The 20,755-nt window shown below is 37.7% G+C and overlaps 4 protein-coding genes across 5 annotated transcripts; 2 read left to right on the top strand and 2 right to left on the bottom strand.

Moving 5' to 3' along the window:
• The first annotated feature begins 420 nt into the window (after positions 1-420).
• Positions 421-5,329, top strand: LOC111799268 (eukaryotic translation initiation factor 4B2). Its single transcript, XM_023682744.2, has 3 exons — positions 421-1,785; positions 4,325-4,750; positions 4,981-5,329. Exons 1-3 carry the CDS (start codon positions 671-673, stop codon positions 5,000-5,002), a joined length of 1,563 nt encoding a protein of 520 aa, XP_023538512.2. The 5' UTR covers positions 421-670; the 3' UTR covers positions 5,003-5,329.
• Positions 5,330-6,404: 1,075 nt separating this feature from the next.
• Positions 6,405-11,364, bottom strand: LOC111799255 (uncharacterized). The gene is made up of 7 exons (XM_023682728.2): positions 11,167-11,364; positions 10,945-11,045; positions 10,697-10,867; positions 10,429-10,599; positions 10,153-10,332; positions 8,796-9,261; positions 6,405-7,524 (listed from the first exon to the last, which is right to left on the bottom strand). The coding sequence occupies exons 1-7, from the start codon at positions 11,321-11,323 to the stop codon at positions 6,548-6,550; spliced, it is 2,223 nt and encodes a 740-aa protein (XP_023538496.2). The 5' UTR covers positions 11,324-11,364; the 3' UTR covers positions 6,405-6,547.
• A 378-nt stretch (positions 11,365-11,742) lies between these two features.
• LOC111799211 (uncharacterized) lies at positions 11,743-15,750 on the top strand. Of its 2 annotated transcripts, none has more exons than XM_023682659.2 (15): positions 11,743-11,914; positions 12,209-12,293; positions 12,378-12,495; positions 12,660-12,824; positions 13,021-13,125; positions 13,797-13,880; positions 13,949-14,064; positions 14,176-14,277; positions 14,356-14,469; positions 14,551-14,607; positions 14,688-14,754; positions 14,842-14,895; positions 14,971-15,045; positions 15,135-15,170; positions 15,323-15,750. In XM_023682659.2, the coding sequence occupies exons 2-15, from the start codon at positions 12,274-12,276 to the stop codon at positions 15,440-15,442; spliced, it is 1,233 nt and encodes a 410-aa protein (XP_023538427.2). In that variant the 5' UTR covers positions 11,743-11,914; positions 12,209-12,273; the 3' UTR covers positions 15,443-15,750. The 2 variants fall into 2 exon arrangements, with proteins under 2 accessions (XP_023538427.2, XP_023538428.2); XM_023682660.2 differs by having other exon boundaries at positions 12,201-12,293.
• A 575-nt stretch (positions 15,751-16,325) lies between these two features.
• LOC111798719 (ethylene-responsive transcription factor ESR1-like) lies at positions 16,326-17,436 on the bottom strand. Its single transcript, XM_023682034.2, has one exon. It carries the CDS (start codon positions 17,354-17,356, stop codon positions 16,391-16,393), a length of 966 nt encoding a protein of 321 aa, XP_023537802.2. The 5' UTR covers positions 17,357-17,436; the 3' UTR covers positions 16,326-16,390.
• Positions 17,437-20,755: the final 3,319 nt, after the last annotated feature.

The following is a 20,755-nucleotide window of genomic DNA, read 5'->3' as shown; positions in this document are numbered from 1 at the left end:
TGACTAAATTGAACACGTATTTCAATGAAACTCAAAACAATATTTGAAGTATATTTTTGTTGGGGGTAAAAATAAAAGGTTAATATTTAACATAAAATAAATATAAGAGTATTTATTTGAAAAGAAATCCTCAACACAAATGGTTGCCTATAAAGTTTTAGGAAATTAAAAATAGGTCAGAGATTCCAAATGAGTGATACACACTAGGATTAGGAACGGTGGCCATCGATATAAATAAAGTGGAAGATACAAATCATCCTGACCGTCCAACATGTTGAAGTCAAGAGGAGAATGAACGCCGGGTAATTGTCCACGTGGCTACTGTGAGTGCGCCGTTTATGACTCTCGTGCTCGGCGCGTGGGAACAACACCCATAATCTCGACGGCTCCCACTCCCACTCCCTCCTCCTCCTCCGAGCCATAAAAAGAAGACGGAAAAAAAAGATTGGGAAAAAGAGAGATTCTACAAAATCCTTCCCCCCTCCTCTTCTCACAACGCCCGTGTTTCCCTTTCATATTTTCCATCGTATGTTCTTTGAGCTCCGGCTCCATTAACGGAGCCTAGCTCATTCTCCAAACTCTAATTCTTCGTTTAGATCTCTCTTCTCCTTCTATTTTCAATTCTTGCGATTTGTGGATCTCGAGCTTAAACCAAACCAACGAGAGAGAAATGTCAAAACCGTGGGGCGGAATTGGAGCCTGGGCTGCTGATGCCGAGCGTGCTGAGGCTGAGGAACGAGAGGCGGAAGCTGCTGCGGCCGCCTCCCAAGCAGAATCGAAGAATTTCCCTAGCCTTAAGGAAGCTGTCAACACCAAGCCCAAGAAGAAGAAGATGACGTTGTCGGAATTCACTATGGGGACCTTGACGGGCCCGGGCGCCGGCAGTAGGCAAACAGACAGCAAGGGCTTGACGCCGGAGGAGATGCTTCGACTTCCGACTGGTCCCAAAGACCGTTCTGGTGAAGAAATGCGTCCTGGTCGACTTGGTGGGGGATTTCCCACTTATGATCGGCACAGTATGCCTGCTGGTCGATTTCGAGACCGTGATGAAGGCGATGGGTCTTGGGGTGGTGGTCGACGATCGTTTGGTGGGTTCGATGATGATCGTAGGGATCCACCTCCTAGGGCTTCCAATTTCGATCAACCTTCAAGGGCTGACGAGGTGGATAATTGGGCAATGACTAAGAAATCTCCCACATTGGCTTCAGAGCGACAGAATAGGTACGGGTCGCTAGGCGGTGGTATGGGTGGAATTTCATCCAGGGCAGACGAGGTCGATAGCTGGGCCAGTGCGAAAAAACCTGTTCCATCGAGATCCTCCACTTTTGGTTCTGGTTACCGTGACCGTGAGGTGAATGAGCATGATCGCTGGACTAGAGGCAGTTCACGTGATAGTGACACAGAACGACCCCGGTTAGTATTGGATCGACCCAAAGCTAATCTCCTTACAAATGAAGCAACAAGGTCGAACAAGCCAAGTCCTTTTGGAGCAGCAAGGCCAAGAGAGGAAGTTTTGGCTGAGAAGGGGTTGGATTGGAAGAAGCTGGATACAGAAATTGAGGCCAAAAGAACCAGTAGGCCAACCAGTGCTCACTCTAGCAGACCTTCGAGTGCTCAATCGAGCCGTTCAGAGGGTCCAGGATTGCAGGGCGTAGAAAATGTGGTGAAGCCGAGGCCAAAAGTCAATCCATTTGGGGATGCCAAGCCTAGGGAGGTTTTGCTGGAGGAACGTGGCAAGGACTGGCGGAAGATAGATCTGCAACTTGAGCGTCGTGCTGTGGACAGGTCCTAATTTAACTTTTAACATTGTTAAACTCTATCTCTCCGTTGTAGTTCGGTGCAGGGGATAATTTCTTTGTTTTCTGATTGTTATTTGGTTCTTGGAAGCAAATTCTTCATGTATGAAGCTAGCTGGAGAAGTTCTATTGAGGATTGGGTTTAACTTGATTTAAAACTTTGCAAAGGTTCTGACAGCGAGCTGCCCTAGTACTTAGCTGAGTGGAGCCATTTATTCCACTAAACTTGCTAATAATCTATATTTATGTCAAAAAGTATTGTTAGGACCTATGGAACAAAATTATGAAGGGCTAGGAGATCACCTATATATAATCTTAGAGTTGGAGCTTGAGTGATCATATATGGTCATACAGTTCCATCCAGCTTGTTTACTTTGCTGCTGGAGTTGTTGCCTAGTGAATGATTATCATCAGGAAACAACGACAGCAGAAATGACAGAAGGTGATTTCTAGTATGATCGCTTTTAGGCTTAGTTTAGAGTTTTAGGTATTCAGTTAGAATTTTGGTTTCAATCCTATTGGCCACTTGAGCGAGCTCTCATATGCAGTTTATTTTGGCCCTAATACTTCGATTTTTTAACTTTGCTTAAACATCTAATTTTTCTATTTGCCTCTAAATTTTGATATTGGTTTTGAATTTTGACATAAACCTGAGGTCCTCTATTCCCAAACCATCAAATAAGTGAGTACAGCTTAAAGCACAATTCTACATGATGCCACACCAATTTTCTTTTAATAAATGCGATTTGGAAATTTAGAGATATATGCACACACGCCCACAAACAAGTTCATTAATTAAAAGAAAGAGGACATACAAGAATGGACATAAAGATATCCCCAACCAGCCAAGGGGTTACAAGAAGAACCCTCAGTTGAGCATGAAATAGAAGAAAACTGTCTGGCTTGATGCTGAGGATCATAATGAGAAGAGTCTCTCCCCTAAAAGACCCTTTTGTTTCTTTATTACCAAAGACCCTCAGTTGGCATAAATTTTGATGCATCAAACCCTTAGTACAAAAGTCAATATGAAGTGAGCATGAAATAGAAAACTGTCTGGCTTTGATCATTTCCTTGGAATATTCTTATATTTTTTTTTCATTCCATATGGACCAAATTCTGCTATTTTGATCTCAAGCCTCAAAATCTTCTTGGACTGTCTGAATGGATGGTCTGAGAGAAGTAAATTCATGCAGTCAAAGACTTCATAGGGGAGAATCACACTCCAATCAAAGGCAGTAAACAGATTGACCTCAAATATTTGAGGAGAAAGGGCATTGGATTAAAATGTGTCTTTGTGATTCAATTGCTTCTTTACACCGCACCAATTTGGATTTAGGATGAACCAAGGACACCTTTCTTGTAATCTATCATAAGCATTGAAACATGAGTGATTAAGTTCCCGAAGAAGAAATTTAATCTGCTTGGTGTAGAAGTTTAAATGCCTCCAAAAAGAATCCTAGCTAAGGGTCCAAAGAAAGTCTCATGTGTATGCTGTAAAATGCCTCCAAACAACTCTTGGGAAAACCCCAGCACAAATTTAAGGTTTTGAAAAGGCTACACCAAACAAATTTAGTGATAAACACCAAACTTGATTTTTATTCAAAGTCGCCAAAATAGTATATTTGCACAGCCTTTTTTTCTTTTCTCTTTGATGGGAAAGTAATATTTTTTTTAGAGGCATGCATGACAAGCCTCAAGTATCTTTCCATGTTGTGTTATTATTGTCTCACCACATTTGCTTTTGTCTGTTACAACTTACATCTAGTATACTTCGCTGCAACAAGCCTCAAGTATCCTTCTTCACTGCTAATTTATATGCAGGTGATCTCATCAACTCCCATGATTAATTCAATTTGTAACAACAGAATAGTTTAGGCATGGATGACATGTATCATGAGAAAGTTTTCTAACCTTACTGCTGGGAAAGTGTACATTTTGATCATTAGCTTCTTTTTAGCAAAACTTGTAAGGAATCAAAACCTTTAAATGCTAAGCTGTAAAGTGGTCACATCAGTAGATCTCATTTTCTGTCAAATAATTGGATGCAAAGAATCAACCACGAGAAAGTAGTTTTTATGATGTACAATTATATGTTGATTAGATTTTAGGAAACATATGTTTTTATGCTTATAATTCGAATACAGGAACTGAATGTTGAACCACTGCGAAATGACATTATATCAGCAGGTTTTTCTTCTACTGTATTATTTTTCTTTTCTGTACCAGGGATCTTGGACAGAATTCTCTTTCTATCTTAGGCACTCTTATGTTTTATGGAATACATTATTATTTTTTAAACAAAAGTTGATAAGGGTCATATGTGGCCCTTGGTGGCTTAGTCTAATATGGTCATCTCTTCATAAGCCTGTAGGACGAAGTGAAGCTTTACTAATCTATCACGTATCATTTAAACTAAATTAGGTGAAAAAAAAATTAAAAACAAATATTTATTATCATGCTCTGTACTGCTTGATTTTCAAGCCTTTAAGATGGATCTTTTCTTAACTGTCTACACTCTTTTACCACAGGCCTGAAACAGAAGAGGAAAAGATGTTGAAAGAGGAAATTGATGTTCTACGAAAGGAACTTGAGAAAGGCTTACCTCTGAATGCTAAGAAAGAATCGATGCAAGAATCTGCCGTAGAGATACAAGATCTGCGTGACAGAATAAATAAAAAAGAATGTGAACTGGAGGCGCTGGTCCTTGATTTGGATGATAAGGTACGCTTCGGGAAGAAAGCAGCTGAGAGACCTGGCTCTGGAGCAGGTAGGGCTGCTGTCTTTCCCGAAAGACAATCTTCTCAAGGATCCTTTGATGAGTCCAGAAGTTTCGAGTCTATGGAACGGCCTCGATCACGTGGCACTCCAGATGTGTGGAGTAGATCTGCTGAGGATGGAAAACCAATACAAGGTGCCAGAGATGGAGGATTTTTGGGCAACAGAGACATGAACAGGTTTGGATTTGTTTGTCATTTTGTTTCTCTTTGTTGATTCTTGGTTGTTCTTAAACGTTCTAATGCTGTTATTTTTCATCTGGGAGAAATATCACTTTTTCTTTATGGTGCAAGGGTGCTGCAGGAAATCAAGGGGGAATATTTTGAAATCTTGCTCTTGTTTGTTTATTATATTATGTTCCAAGTTATTATTCTGAATCTGAAATATGGCATTTGTGTTGTTATTCCAGGTCGAGGGATAGTAGATGGTAAGCTACATTGTGGACACCATTGGTTTGATGATCTACACCTTTTGAGTATTGGAAGCTAATAATACATTGGTCTCACCTTTCACGATGGTTCTCTTATTTTGAGCTCTGGAAATTGGAGTGAGAGAGTACTACTGATGTGGTGCCAAACTTTTGTTACCCCTTCTTCAAACTATGTAAAATTGCTATTTCTTATTTTTGTTGAAATTGAGGAGCCTGTATCATGGTTAGGACTCGAATTATAACCAGACAGTTGGGATTCCCTAGTTTTTTTCTTTTTCCTCTCTTGTAACAGTCAGGTCATTCTGTGTTATACAGCTAATTTGGTTCATTTTGCTCGTCCACATGTCAATCTAAGTTGATTTGTTTGCAAGAAAGATGTTGTGAACTGCTGTTGTTCATGCTGCTGATCCGTAGGATAGGAACAAATTTTCAAAATTTTTATTTTTGTTTAATACTAAATATCTTCTTTTTAGGAAGAAAGTGTTGCCTAATCAAATCAAAAGTCATTTTAGAATTGAGATAACAAAGCATATTTTTCTAGGCGAATGATAGAATGCAATAAAAAAGATGAGTCAACTACCCATGCCCCAGTTCCTTTTCCTGTTTTTGTATGAATTTTTGTGTCAAATTATTTATTTTGGTAGATGAAGCACAACCATAAGAACATAATGGAAAAATTTAGAGGCTAGTTTGGTGGCATGACCATGCCACCAAGCAGTCCAACCAACCAGTAAGCTTCACTGATAGGTGAATCTAAGAGATTTAGTTATATGGATGATTGTTGAACAGAAAGTGGGGAGTCAAATTACCTGAAGAGATTCTTATTTATTGTACTAAGAACCAAGTCTTAACAAGACATTAGATGCAACAAAAATTAGACAGTTGAACAAAAAAAAGAAGAGTTCTCAACGAAAGCCATTAGCTAAGCTAAAGAAGCTTTTCATAAAGAAGTGAGAGTCATCCAGCCAGGCATTTAACTAAGCACTCATTACAGAGAATTGTCCATCTCTAAATCTTTCTTCCCACAACCTTTTCTTTTGTGTTTTGTCATTACATGCTTCATAAAATAAATAAAAGAACAATAGTAAAGGAGAAAAGTAAAGGTGTGAAGATGGTATGAAATTTGGTGAGATATATATATATATATATATATTCATATGGTAGACGTAGACATTGCAATTCAATTCAAGCTTATAGTTATACTTACAGCAAACACAAAATAAACAGAGAGAGAGAGAACAAACCCCTCACTGTGAGATTATGATGGAGTGAAGATAGGTATGATGATTGGGCATGAAGATGATTTCCTATCTGGCATGTCTAATCCTGTCCTTTTATAATTCAATCCCTCTTCTTTCTCTCTCCACATGGGTCCATTTTAAGCTCATCAGTCTGCTAAAATATTGTTTTTTTTCTCTCTCTCTTGTATTCTTTCTGGGGAATTGGGAACTAAATCTAATTCATCAACCCTCAATCTCAATCTGTAAGAAGTTGCAGAACCCAGTTTTTGTTTTCACCAAATCTTTCCATTTCCATTAACCATTCTTCATTCCATCTTCCAAGCATACAGAAATAAGCAGAATTTGGATGACACTCCTGCCGCTGAATTTTCATCCTCCCCAGAAGTAGAAATCACTTCTCTAATGGACATTCCTGTTGGTGTTAAAGAAGAGGATGGAGCAGGTAGCGATGTCGTTGATGCAAGTGATGACGATGGAGATTCAGACCATGATGACATTGGCCTGAATATGAATAGCCCGTACCTGGAACCTGAACCAAACAGCCAATCATGGACATCCCAGTAAACTTCTAGTCTTGTTCTGCTGATTAATACAGATTCATTGCCTCTGAACTTCCAGTGAAGGTGCTTAATTTTGATTGCTGGTTGCCCGTCGATCCTCATCTCCAGTTCTGGATCGAATGAATCAGAAAAACTGGGATTATTGATGTTGATGAACTCAATTGAGATGGTGTGGAACTTGCCTTTCTCATGGAACTGGATTCTGGTGGAGAACATTTTCTTCCCAAATACATGTTCCTTCTTTGAAACTAGAGTGGGTTCAATCAAAGCTGGCCGACAACCTGTCTTTCTGAAGGCATCTTTCTTGAGATCCCCAATAAGTAAAACAACTTCTTCTTCACACACAACGGCCACGTAGTAATCCGACTGTGGCTCTGTCTCTCCATTGAATTTTGCACTCTTGAGGTCCCAGAATACATCCACAGCTCGACCATCGACTTCAAAGTGCTTAGAACCTTGTTTTCTCCAGAAGTACCATGGCTTCATCTCAACCTTACACTGATATTGCTGGTTTCCTTCTGGTCCTTGAACACAGATGGAAAGACCATGAAGTAACAGATTCTTACACCAAGTGACTGTGATGAGACGACACTGACCAACGATCTTTGTTTGATATACTGACATAAACACACTCTGACCTGACCTGATTACTGAAGTTGGATCATTACTTGGCCTCTCCCCAAATGAGAAGCAAGCAGGAATTCCGATGGAGTCATGCATGGCTTGGTACGAATCCAAGAAAGCTGATTGTGCTTGGAAGTTGAAAATGGAGTTTGTCTAAACTAGCAAAAGATGATCACAGTAGAAAGCAGAAAGCAGAAAGACGAAGGCAGAGGGAGAGAGAGGATCAGAACTAACATATTCATTGCCACCATCTCAGAGATCTACTTCATGAATATGCTGACAAGGAAGTTCTTGGCAGTTTGTGATTAGCAAGCGGAAAGAACTCATTATCTGAACTGGCAGCTCAGAATGTGGAAAGGTAGGGACGAGGAAGAAGGAACTGGACGCATTTTATAATGGAAAAATACCTTCTGAAAGCTGTGTTGAGCATTTCCATGTGGAAAGGAAAAGAAAGACTACAGAAATAAAACTATTTGTTCTGCTGTACAACTGATTTCGCCTCAATAATGGTCATTAACGCCTCCCATCTCCATAAATCAGAACTTTTGTCATGCACGGTAAAAACAAGACAAATCCCATTTCATCCAATGTGAAAATCCCTCAAAAAAGGGAGGGCAACAGAAAATCCCTCAAGCATGTGAGTGAGTGAGTGAGGTAAAAAAGAAAGGAACTTCATTAAAATTTGAAAATCATTTAGGTTTACTATGTGGGCAGTGTTTATCTAATAATTTAATGTGTTCGAGATTTGTATTTTTCACCTGTGTTTCTCCTCCACTTTGCAGTGGAACTGTTGGGAAAAGTGACTTGGCAAGGAATCTGAAATATACATAATGTGGAGATATATAAAGATCACTGTAGTTTAGGTGGCAAAGGAAATGGTCCAGCGTCAGTATTCACTTTATGAGTAACAACAACTAGGATTACTTTGAAGGTATAAAACAATGAAGCATAACCCCACTTGTCTGAAGCTGAACATGAAGCATACACAGACAAACCGAAAAAAATACCAGCAGCTTCAACTTCCCTATATCCGAATGCCTTGAGAATCATTGTGTGTGACAATAACCGAGTTCAAATTATTATGTTGGCACCATCATCATCCAACAATTTTCAAAATGGCTCAAGATTGAAAATATATATATAAACAAAAGGGTCTTGAGAACCTAAGAGGGCGTAGAACAAAACAAGGGGGGACATTTACTTGATAGTAGAAAAAATCAGAATCTACCCGGTTCCATACTTGGATAACTGAAATGAAATACACAGATCTGCTTTTCGTACAAGTTTTTCTGGCTATCAATGCAATGGGTTATCTATTATCCTTTGCTAACGCCAGATCAAACAAACTTACGAACATTCTCAGACCGACTCTCGCACCTAAAGTGGCTTAAGTCGACAATTATTACGGTAATGTCATCCAGGCTACCTCTACTTAGAGCTAGATCTACAAGTTCCTTACAAGCAGCCACAAGTCTACTGGAAGTGGGTCTCTTCCTATAGCTATCATTATTCTCCTTAGGTGAAGATTCTGTCTTCATCTTTTTATGTCTGACCAATGATATTCTCCTTGATTTTGTTCTAGGACTTTCAATTTCACAAGAATAGTCATATTCAGCTTCTTCAGAGCTATCCATTGCCTTGTCACAGATTGGAGATTGGTCCATCCCCCCTCCTTTCGGTTGCGTGACCAAAGAAACTCTCCGCAGTTTTGATGGACTTAGGTTAACAGAGCAATGGGCATGGCTAGTGCTTCTCAAGGAACATTTTGGTAGCCCAAAACTTTTATCCATCAACCTCAGTCGTGTCACGACATCAACGGTCTCTTGGTTCCCAACCTATGAAAATTTTGACCACTTCAAAGTTAATATCAATTGCCAAAACAACACAAGCCATCTGTCACAACATCAACAGTCTCTTGGTTCCCAACCTATGAAAATTATGTCAACTTCAAAGTTTATGTCAATTACCAAAGCAACAAAAATCATCTGTCCTCTGATTGATTTGATATTCAAAAATCAGTTTCCTTTTTGAGCAGGTTAACCCATTACTGAACAACTCCCCATGTAGAAATGAAGTGATTCAACTTGACAGATTACTTAAGACTCGCATCTATTTCATCTTTATGTTCAAGTTTATTCCCTGTGAATGTCCCAAGTACGCAGGTTTTACTGCTGGTAAGTTAACTTGTGAAGGTCAATCAGCTGCTCTCCTAATTTAGTATCTCATTATCATCTCAGGTCAGGAGTTCATTATGCTATGCTTCGCTAATAACTCAACCTACTTGACTACTTTGACATATGGTCCACAGAGTACTCTCACATGATACATTGCTTTAATAGTTTCTATTAAAAAGTGATTTTGCAAATAATACAGTTTGCAAACTTATTTCCTAATACAGGTGTTTCCGAAAGATGATTTGACTGCAACATATCGTATATGAACTATTGAAGAGATAATTCAACTTCTTTGGTTTTCTTTTATATAGGATTCTTTCAAATCATCTTTTGAAGAGCTGATTTCAACTTGTTTGGTTTTTTTCAAATTGATTCTCTCTTAAACTCAGCACTGGAAAAGATTTCGTACTTCATTTAATGAATCATCTTTTAAGAAGAACTTCATTCATAACAATCAAAAATTTCAAAATTTTATTCGAAATTAATGTATTTTCCAATCTTCTGTAAGAACGCAATATTTATTTTCAGAAAATGAAGGAAACTCATCCATACCTTTTCCCATAATCCATCAGTGGCTAGAACAAGAAATTCCATGTCTTCACTAAGAAGTAGGACCTTTGAATCAGGCTCTGCCAGTACCCAGTCCTTCAAATGAGCATCTCCAATGCTTCTAGAAACAGAAAGAACTCCATGAACTCTCCATGCCCCCCTGTGAATCTCAACGTATCCACCCTACATCCCAATTTAGAGTTCTCTACCATCACCATCATATGTACCCACGATAATCAAGTTCATTATGTAACCTTTTATACACTATATTATATGTACCTTGTTCTCTATTCGTTTCCTTTCATCCTCCTGTTCAACTCTATGGTCTTTTGTGACTGCTTCAGCTACTCCTCCTCTAGAAAGAACAGCCCTACAATCTCCCAAATTGGAAACAACAAGTTCTTCTCCTTGTATCAGAGCTGTGACACAGCAGACACCACTGCCTAAACCCTAGAAAATTAAGGAATTTTTTTTATATAAGACAGTAGTTCTAGATAGACAAGAAATTGCAACGTGAGGAGAAAATGTAGCTCCATTTGCAAATTACCAGATTCAAGAAGTCCCCGTCCGTTTTCAAGAAAGCAGCTTTAATTGCTTCCTCCTTCTGTGCAGATTCCGTGCAATTGGCCACCACTTGAAGTATGTTCTTGTGCAAATTTTGTGCAACAAATTTGGCTGCCTTCCTGCCTCCATGGCCATCATAAACGCCAAAAAAGGCCTACAAAAATAAAAGACGATTCATGACAGAAGTAAATTAAGGTGTTAGAATTTTAAGAGAAATGAAAGGTCCATTACATCATTGAAGTGGCCTTTCATGCAAGAAATGATCCTGTGAGTGTCTTCCATGAACCTCTTCTTGCCCTTGACGGAGAAAACCCCCACATGATCCGCAAAGTCTGCAAACAACAGTTTAGCTCATAACTCAGACGGGAATATTCTAATTCTCCACACAACGAAAAAGAAGAAAAAAAACGAAAAAGCTTAGGTGTGAACAGAGTATTTGAAGTTGGCGATTACCAGCGGAGGAGAGGGAATCGGTTCGGGGAGTGGTGGCTTCAAGTTTTCCGGCTTGAATCTCTCGTAAGACGTTAGGGATCTCAATCTTGGGAGGTCTTTTCCGCTTCAAGCAACAAGAGGAGTCGTTAAACCGCAAGCCAGAGGTTTGGTCCCTCATCTTCTTGCCCGACTGTTTTCGAAAGAGGATTACTCCAACGGCTATGAAGAAGAATGTGAGGCCAACAGATTAAATACTGTAACACACACACACACACTTCATTCACGCGTTGCCCGTTGGGACGAATATTAAAAGTAAATACTTTTTCTTGAAAAAAAAAAAAAAAAAATTCATGTGAATTAGATTTTAATTATATGCTTTTTTAAAAAAATTACTACCAATTTTACTTTTTTTTTGGCCTATTCTCGTGACAGTTAAAAATGATATGATGGACTAAATTTATTACTAACTTTTTAAGAAAGTTAAAAAAAATAATTTAAAAGTTTGTAATTAATTAGGAGGTGTAATTTAAGAAGTCAATTAATCATAAATTTATGAAAAATGAACAAATCCAGTTAAGCAGTTACGGTGCGGAGACCTGGTTGACTCTACACATTGGGGTTTCGAAGAAAGGCCGTGGTTGAGGCTGAGAAGCCAACAGGATCTGTGAGCCTTCAAGATTTGAACGTCATCCACTTCTTTGTTCTTCCAGATCTTGCTCCCTTCGTCTGGGTTTCTTCTTGCTCCCTTCGTCTGGGTTTCTTACCCTCGGTTAGTCTCTCACTTACTTCTCTCTTTCATCTCTTCTTTTTCTTCTCTTTTCCCTTTCAGCTCCTTCATTGTCTCTCTCTCTCTATGCTTCGTTTTCTACTTTTCCCTAAATTTTGAAGTCTTCGCTTAGCTGAACCAGTGGGAATCTTTAGTTTTGAACTTCCAATTGTTTAGCAACATTATTTACTCATTATTTCTGTATTTCCTTCGTTTTGGGGGTTGACTTTTCTGGTTGGAACCAAATGGCGGTTTCAACAATTGGATACCGATTGAAGTTGTTCGTCAGTTTTGCAGATAGAGTCTGATGTGAATTTGGGCCTGCTATACTCTAAATCCAGGATTGAGGTTTGGATGTTAATATGGGCAATCCGTTGCGAAGGTCTATAATTCTATCTTTTCTTGTTAGAGATTGTTTTATCGAGTATGAAGCTTATTAATGGAATTTGCCCCTTTTTGGTTGTAGTCCCGTCAGTAGAGTACCCAACGACGCCATGACCGTGAAGCTTATTGTTGCGGCATTTGTGGGTGTAGTAGTTGGCTGCTCCATTGGATTGTCATTTCCCGTGCTTTCATTAACTAAAGTATCACCACTTGCCTTCCCCCTCTTTAGGAATAAATGCTTTTACTACTGTTTTTCACCCCTTCTGCCTACGTTCTAGCAGTGCCCTGTTTCTTTCTTTCTTTCTTTCTTTCTTTCTTTCTTTCTTTTTGGTGGATGCAATTATATGTGTTGTTAATTTGGCAGCTAAATCTTCCCTCCAATATTTTTCCGACTGTTGGTCTCGCATATCTTAATGGAAGATCAAGAAGCTCTGACCGCTCCAGGGAGTTATTTCTTGATGGTCGGCCCCTTGTGAAGAATAGTCATAGCAACTCAAACCAAACACGGATATTGAATGGAACATCAAAGGTCATTCCGCAACTCTTTAACAAAATCTCCATCACTTGACATGCCTTTTGAATAAAATATTACATGATGTATTTTGTAAATCTAGTATTGTCCTTTTCTGAAAGAATTTTAACGAATATATGGACACCGATGAGACTAACATGTGGTGTGTTGAGTGAAATTATTCAAATGCATATCATTTCAATTTTGTTTGCAGATTTGGGCCCCATCAAATCCCCGAGGTGCAGAAAGTTTACCTCCAAAAATCGTCTCTTCTGAATCAGATTTGTATGCACGTAGGCTGTGGGGCAATCCTAGTGAGGTGTGTATACTACCGAATTATGAAGATGAAGTTTAGATGACCTTAAATTTGCTAATAATAGCTGTTTAATGCTAATGTCCTATACCTTTGCTATCATTAGGAATTCGGATCACGTAATGGGGTTGTTTTTGTTAGACGAACACGACTCTCCACAATGGTATGATATTGTCCACTTTGAGCATAAGCTCTCATGGCTTTGCTTTGGGTTTCCCCAAAAGGCCTCATACCAATGGAGTTAGTATTCCTCACTTATAAACCCATGATCATTCCCTAAATTAGTCGATGTGGGACTTCCATCATCCAACACCTCCCCTCGAACAAAGTGCGCCTCCCCTTAATCGAGGCTCGACTTCTTTGTTCGATATTTGAGGATTTGAGGATTTATCAATCTATTGGCACGACTAAGTTTAGGGCATGGCTCTGATACCATGTTAGACGAACACGACTCTCCACAATGGTATGATATTGTCCACTTTGAGCATAAGCTCTCATGGCTTTGCTTTGGGTTTCCCCAAAAGGCCTCATACCAATGGAGTTAGTATTCCTCACTTATAAACCCATGATCATTCCCTAAATTAGTCGATGTGGGACTTCCATCATCCAACAGTTTTAAGATACTACGTAGCATAGTATTTTAAAGTTAAAAAGACTGATCAAAATGACATTTGCAGGACCTGATCACCAAGCCGCAGTACCTTGTAGCTTTTACCGTGGGTTACAATCAAAGATACAATATTGATAGAGCAGTCAGAAAGGTCTGTATATGAGTGTTTGTGTGTGTGTGTGTATATATATTTGTGAGATTAATTATGCTTCTCAACAGTTTTCAGATCAATTTGTTATCCTTCTTTTTCATTATGATGGACGAACATCAGAATGGGATGAATTTGAATGGTCTAAGCGAGCCATTCATGTTAGTGCTCGTAAACAGGCCAAGTGGTAAGGAATGATTGCCAAGTCTTTTTTATGCTGGTTTTGTTAGGGAACTTAGTTCATATTCTGGATGATGTATATTGTGTTTTAAATTTAGTCTTCTGAAATTCTGCCAAGGTGGTATGCCAAACGATTTTTGCATCCTGACATTGTTGCACCATTTGACTACATTTTTATTTGGGATGAAGACCTTGGATTGGATCATTTCGATGCGGAAGAGTGAGTTCGGCACACTTTGGATTGATTATATTTTGATGCGTAAGAGTGCGTTAGCTAACACTAAATGATTGAATTCAGATATATAAAGCTAGTAAGGAAGTATGGATTAGAAATTTCACAGCCTGGTCTGCAACCAAGTAAAGGTTTAACGTGGCGAATGACAAGGAGAAGAGATGGAAGCGAAGTTCACAAGTAAGAGTAATAGGAGTTTGAGATTGAGCTTTTTTCCATCCGTTCAGAATAATTATATTAATTATATTGAATTTGGTTCAGAGAGACTGACGAAAGACCAGGATGGTGCATTGATCCTCATTTGCCTCCCTGTTCTAGGTGAAATATGCTACTATTTTGAATGATCTGATTCCAGAAGTTGTAGGTTTCTTTTCTTATATACAACATTTACAATGCAGTTTTGTTGAGATCATGGCTCCAGTTTTTTCCCGTGAGGCGTGGCGTTGTGTTTGGTATATGTTACAGGTTTCAGCTGGTTTCTGCCCTGTTTTCAAATGCTCCCAATAGTGTTCCTCATCTTCTTCCACTGATGTATTTTGGTTTTTGGTTTAGAATGATCTAGTCCATGGATGGGGTCTTGATTTCCTCCTTAGAAGATGCGTGGATGTGAGTAGCCTAACTTCGTCTCGTCTTCTTCTCTGCTTCGAATAGCGTCATTAAACTTGATTTCTTTACAAACAGCCTGCACATGAAAAAATTGGGGTTATAGATGCCCAGTGGATTGTTCACCAAGGGCTGCCTTCGCTTGGAAGCCAGGTAAAGGAAAATAATTGGTTGCTAAGAGTTGAGTTTGCAGAGTAGAAGATTTAGTTGCTAACTACCTCTTCATCTTACTTTTCCGGTAGGGAGAATCAAAAAATGGAAAGGCAGCATGGGTAGGGGTATGTGAATTTATCATCATCATCATCATCATCATCATCATCATCATCATCATCATCATCATCATCATCATCATCATCTTCATCATCTTCATCATCTTCACTGTTGTTTACAATTGTATGCATGTAGTGATATGTTATGGGAATTTTGATAGGTGAGTGAACGGTGTAGAAGAGAATGGACAATGCTTCAGAGTCGGTGGGTAACTGCGGAGAATGCATACTTGAGTGATGTTGAGGATGGGATCATCCCTTCACCTCAAGTAATCCATTAGAGAACAAAGCCGATAGCCATTAGAGTTGTACGATACAACACGTAGTCAGTCTAGCTCAAAATTTAAGTTCACTGATATGAGAGAGGCAAGTTGTTGAGTCATTACTTGGATCAATTTTTTATTTGTACAATTCATTTTGTAACACTATTACATATAGAATTGAATTCTGTAAGGGTTGTGGAGTGTAGTTGATGGGAGATCTGAATTGTAAGGAAGTGATAGTTAGTGTAGCCATATGCAGCCTTTCAGTTCTGATTTGAATGACTTGGTTGGTTCTAAAACATGTGAGATTATTGTTTGTTTTGGTACCTTAAAGCTTCCCAGCTGTGAGACTATAACATGGCTTCATTTCATTATTACAAAAGAGGGGGAATTTTAAATGAAAGCTTTATAGGCATAAATGCAACAAGAATATTGATGCACGTTCACATCCAAATCTAGTATTAAATGAAGCGTTATACTTCATACGCTTCATATTAGTTTTTGTTTTACTCTCCTTCCCAACCCTTTTATTATTTCCCCCCATCAATGCAACGTCTTCCTACCAACAACTCTCCCCCATTATTATTTTTCACATATATTAAGGTTCAATTACTCCTAATTTCGCGATGAGGATTCATTTACTCCCAACTTAATTAAATGTAGTAATAATGATTATGTTGAAACATACCATGTTCCCCACGCATGCCGCATCAGCATGCCATGCAAAAAAATAACTTTTTTTTTCTTTTCTTCTGCCAAATGAGAATATATATAAATATTATACGAATTTCTCTGGATAAAAAAGAACACGTAATTGCAGGAAATTAGTTTATTCATTTTTATACTGATGAAAACAAATTATAGGCAGCATTACAGAAATGAGACGAAGCTAGGTAAGAAAGGGAAAAAAAAAAAAAAAAAAAAAAAATAATAATAATAATAATAAGGTTTAATGTTGCGATGAGGTCAAGCGTTTTCGAGTTCTGGTGCAGATAGATTTAAGAGTTCCGGGCAGTGGAAAATATCATCCAGAATCAAATTCTGAGGATGCCCATGAGGCAGCCCAAGCTGAGGCGCGTTGAAGTTGTCCAGGATGTGGTGAATAGAATCCGGGTAATCCAAGTTATCCAAATGCTCCAGATTGTTAGCGGCGTTATTGTCATTTTTGAAGGCATCAAAGGGCAAGTCGGAGTTGAAATTAGTGGTGGGAGTGGAAGAATTGGAATGGGATTTGGGGAAGAAGCCTTGAATTATCTCCTCTAACAACCCCGAATCCGGGGAGTCCTCCTTGGGGACAAACTCGGAGGTGGAGTAGTTTTGGTGAAGAGGGTCACCCAAAGACTTGGAAATTACTGGAGTGGTATTGTTAATGGAAGCTGGGTTCAGGCTACAATTGGAAGAAGGGAAGTTGAGGAAATCGCGAAGGAGAAGCATGTCCAGAGTGGGAGAAGCGGTGTTAATCTTGTGTGAACCGGACCACACAAAGTCGGACCCACGATTAGGAGTGCAAAAAATGGGCCAATTGGAGGAGTTCAGACCCAGGTGACGGGGCAGAGAGGGGTGGGATTGTTTAGCTAAATTGAAGTGAGGGATTGGATAATCGGAGAGGGAGTGAGGCGGCGGCGGCGGCGAAGAAGGGTAAACGAAATTCGTGCGAGCCTTCAGTCCACGCATGGAGCGTGCGGCGCAGTCGTAGGCACGTGCGGCTTCCTCAGCGGTGTCGAACGTCCCCAGCCATCTTCTTTCTTTGGACTGAGGGTCTCGAATCTCGGCGGCGTAACGGCCCCATGGCCTGCGCCGAACTCCGCGGTATCTCATTGTGCCACTGGAGTTGTGGTCTCGGAGAGTTCGCTTGAGAATGTTGGCGGCGGCGGTGGTGGTGGTGGTGGTGGTGGTAGTGGCGTTGGTAGTAGCGGTGGCGTTGCACTTCATTTGGTAGTGGTGGAAGAGATTGTTATATGAGTTGAGAGTGGAGGGACATGGCCAATCCGTTTATGCGCCTGAAGGAGTGTTCCAGATGGTATGTTGTGTTTGGTGTGGCTGTGTTTAGGGTTTATTTATAGTAGGAGCAGGGGAGAGACGTGTGGGTCCGGGAAGGGAATTTGTTAATTTAAAAATTCATGCATGGTATACAACCAAAATTAGAAATTTCAGCCAAATAAACAAATTTCTTATTTTAATGTGTATTAAAAAGATTTTTAATTCATTTAAAAATGGATTATTTGGTATTTTGAAATGTCCATCAAGTTTTCTATTTAAATATATAAATAAACATTTTATACTTTTAAATGCATTAAAATACTTTTTCTAATGTGTTTGGTAATATATGTAATAAACAATAAAATTACATATATAGTTAAATATTAAGTATCGATTAATTTGTTAACATTTTTTATGTTGTTAGACGAACACGACTCTCCACAATGATATGATATTTGTCCACTCTGAGCATAAGCTCTCATGGCTTTGCTTTGAGGCCTTTTGGAGAAGCCTAAAGGAAAGTCATGAGAGCTTACGCTTAAAGTGGAGAATATCATACCATTATGGAGAGTCGTGTTCGTCTAACATATATTACCAATTTGTAGAATTATTTTTTTAAATATGATAAGTTTTAACGAAAATGGATTAGTATATGCATTTTTTTTTTCCTTGTGTGTTAAGGATTTTGGAAACAATCACGTTTTCAAAATAAAAATTATATAGTCATAAATACAATTAATTTGAGTGAAGATGGATTGCAATAATAGTAAAATATATATAAATAATAGCGAGAAAGAAAAGAGATGGGAGAATTGAAAGGCAGAGAAGGAAGGAGACGGCAAATTAAAAGAGGACGGACAATAAAATATTAAGGGAAACAAATTGCAACGGAGAGAAAAAAATAAAAAAAATAAAAAAATAAATGAATATTTATTATATTTATGAACCCTTCTTCCTTCTCATCAATTCATCTCTTTCATTCCATTAAATGCTTTTATTATTATTATTAATTTTCATTTCCCATATAATTCATAATTTATTATACTCAATTATACGTGAAATTGCAATAAAAGATTTATTGATTTAAAAAATTTAAGGTTGAATTTTGTAATAGAAATTGGTATGAATTGAATAACATAATATTATAAATACAACCAATACCCTAGTTGGCCCCAATACATTATAAATACAATCCAAATTATTTTGTTTTCAATTCAATAATGCACTCCTTTCTTCACCCAAACAAAGCAAACAATTATTGGAATTATAGAGCTTCGCAATCTCCATGCCCCATTACACATAAATGGGTAATAAACTATTTTCCTACATTTTTTATACACTACAATTACAAATATATATTTTAATATTTTTCTTCTGTTTTTAACTAATTTCAAATAATGTAGATAATGGCCTATTTACCATTTTTCAAATCTCATAAATGACAATTAATAAAAAGAATTAATAGGTACGCCACAATTAGTGAAGCTACAAAGCCTTAATTATCATGCAAACCTTTCATTTAATATTAATACGTATAAGTATTAACTATTTCGGTACTCTAAAGAAAAAAAAAAAAACAATAATTATTCCTAGACACAATAATGCAATTGATTTTTTTTTTTTTTTTTTTTAATTGTGATTATAATTTAATACTTAATAGTTATAATATAATTTTATGGACTTGTAACCTTTTGACATTTTCATAATGTATTATAGTATTCATTATGATATTATAAGTGAATATAAAGTATGTGTTGCATAATTCCAAGAAAAAGGGTGTAGAGAAAGTGGGTGTTTAAGGGTTGTCTCCCGAGAGGAATCAGTTGGGCCAATATAAAGGAAAAATAGCTTTCTGCTGCACTGTAACAAAATAAAGTACACTAGTAAAAGTTATGCAATCCGTGTATGAATATAATATATATTTTAAAATTTTAATAATCAGTTGGGCCATTATTATTTATTCATTTATGTATTTGTGTGACAGGTAAGTACTTGAATACAAATTAAAAGGGTACGAATATATTTAGGGAAATGTAAATGGGGTTACACGTGGCGATGTCCCATTGTTTGAACCCCCATGCATGTATTCGCTATTAAATTCTTGTCTTTCCTCCATTTTATTATATTGAATGGACATTAAAGGTTAGTAAGCTCCAATTTACTTTTCTTTTTATTATTATTATCTTTTTTACTTTTTTTAACTCCCATTCTCCTATCTGTCTCCATTCATTTCTCACTTCCTTTTGCCTCACTTGTAGTTTCCAAGAAAGTGTGCATATTAAATTAAATTAATTTTAAGCTTTTCCCCCCAAACTATTTGGCACCCATGGAATGGTTAAAGCTGTATTTACGCACAATAAATATATGTCTGCTACTACTCTATGTTTGTATATTCAATAATGCTTACTACTACTCTATGTTTGTATATTCAATATATAAACTATATGGACGAAAACAAATTAAAAAATAGATCGAGCTAATTATTTCAAATTAAGTTTTTCAAACCCCTTTTCGAAGGTAATGTGGAAGAGAACGACCAATTCTAATTCTTAATTTATTATACCCATACTACTCTATTACTCTATTATTATAGGTTAAGTGTAATAATAAATTTTAAGGTTGAATTTTGTATTAGAAATGGATGTGAAAATTGAATAATATAATATTGGGTATACATTTTTAGAAGAATAATAACCATAGTTGGTCCCAATACATTATAAATACAATTAAAATCGTCCACTTCCTCACAGTTGCAAACTATTGTCCCTTTAACTCAATAATGCACTCCTTTTTTTCTTTTTCATCCTAACAAAGCAAACAATTATTTGAATTATAGAGGTTGGCGATATTAATACCCCATTACACATACATGGGTATTAAAGTATTTTCCTACATTTTTCTTTTATAACCATATTAATACTGATTATATTTTATGCATAAGGTGTAAATATGAATTAAATGACTTTACGTACCATCATGTATACATATAACTGGGTCATTTTATAAATAAGCAATTAATATGCCGCTAATTTTTAATCTATGTAACATTACATAGAGTAAAATAGATTAAATTAAGAGAGAGAGAGAGAGAGAGAGAGAGAGAGAGAGATTGCTAAGAAGAGATTAAAGGGAAAGAAAATTGGTTTGAAAGCTTATTCGTTATTGCGTGAGATTTGTTGGAAGGGGAAGGGGAAGGGGAAGGGGAAAGGAGAGGTGTCAGGGAGAGAGCTCTTGTATGGAAGTAAGGCCAGGCTCCCATGTGTATCCAGAGCAGGGTTTTGGCTTGGCGTGTGGTACCAACATCCGCCCACCCCTTCTGCTTGATCCACGTGCGTGCCCATTTGATGTGGA

This window comes from Cucurbita pepo, chromosome 7, assembly GCF_057944985.1.
Source record: "Cucurbita pepo subsp. pepo isolate OVF chromosome 7, ASM5794498v1, whole genome shotgun sequence".
Taxonomy (NCBI): domain Eukaryota; kingdom Viridiplantae; phylum Streptophyta; class Magnoliopsida; order Cucurbitales; family Cucurbitaceae; genus Cucurbita; species Cucurbita pepo.
Note: the sequence above shows the minus strand (reverse complement) of the source record. Positions and strands in the feature narration are given on the sequence as shown.

Bases quoted from the DNA above. Each gene is read 5' to 3' on its own strand.
- LOC111799268 (XM_023682744.2), top strand. From the start codon at position 671: ATGTCAAAACCGTGGGGCGGAATTGGAGCCTGGGCTGCTGATGCCGAG. The intron at 1,786-4,324 runs GTCCTAATTTAA...CTTTTACCACAG, and splicing joins GAGCGTCGTGCTGTGGACAG to GCCTGAAACAGAAGAGGAAA. The intron at 4,751-4,980 runs GTTTGGATTTGT...TTGTTATTCCAG, and splicing joins GGCAACAGAGACATGAACAG to GTCGAGGGATAGTAGATGGT.
- LOC111799255 (XM_023682728.2), bottom strand. From the start codon at position 11,323: ATGAGGGACCAAACCTCTGGCTTGCGGTTTAACGACTCCTCTTGTTGC. The intron at 11,046-11,166 runs GTAATCGCCAAC...TGTTGTTTGCAG, and splicing joins CGATTCCCTCTCCTCCGCTG to ACTTTGCGGATCATGTGGGG. The intron at 7,525-8,795 runs GTCGGTCTGAGA...ATTCGTACCAAG, and splicing joins AAGCCACTTTAGGTGCGAGA to CCATGCATGACTCCATCGGA.
- LOC111799211 (XM_023682659.2), top strand. From the start codon at position 12,274: ATGGGCAATCCGTTGCGAAG. The intron at 12,294-12,377 runs GTCTATAATTCT...TTTTGGTTGTAG, and splicing joins ATGGGCAATCCGTTGCGAAG to TCCCGTCAGTAGAGTACCCA. The intron at 12,825-13,020 runs GTCATTCCGCAA...TTTTGTTTGCAG, and splicing joins TATTGAATGGAACATCAAAG to ATTTGGGCCCCATCAAATCC.
- LOC111798719 (XM_023682034.2), bottom strand. From the start codon at position 17,356: ATGAAGTGCAACGCCACCGCTACTACCAACGCCACTACCACCACCACC.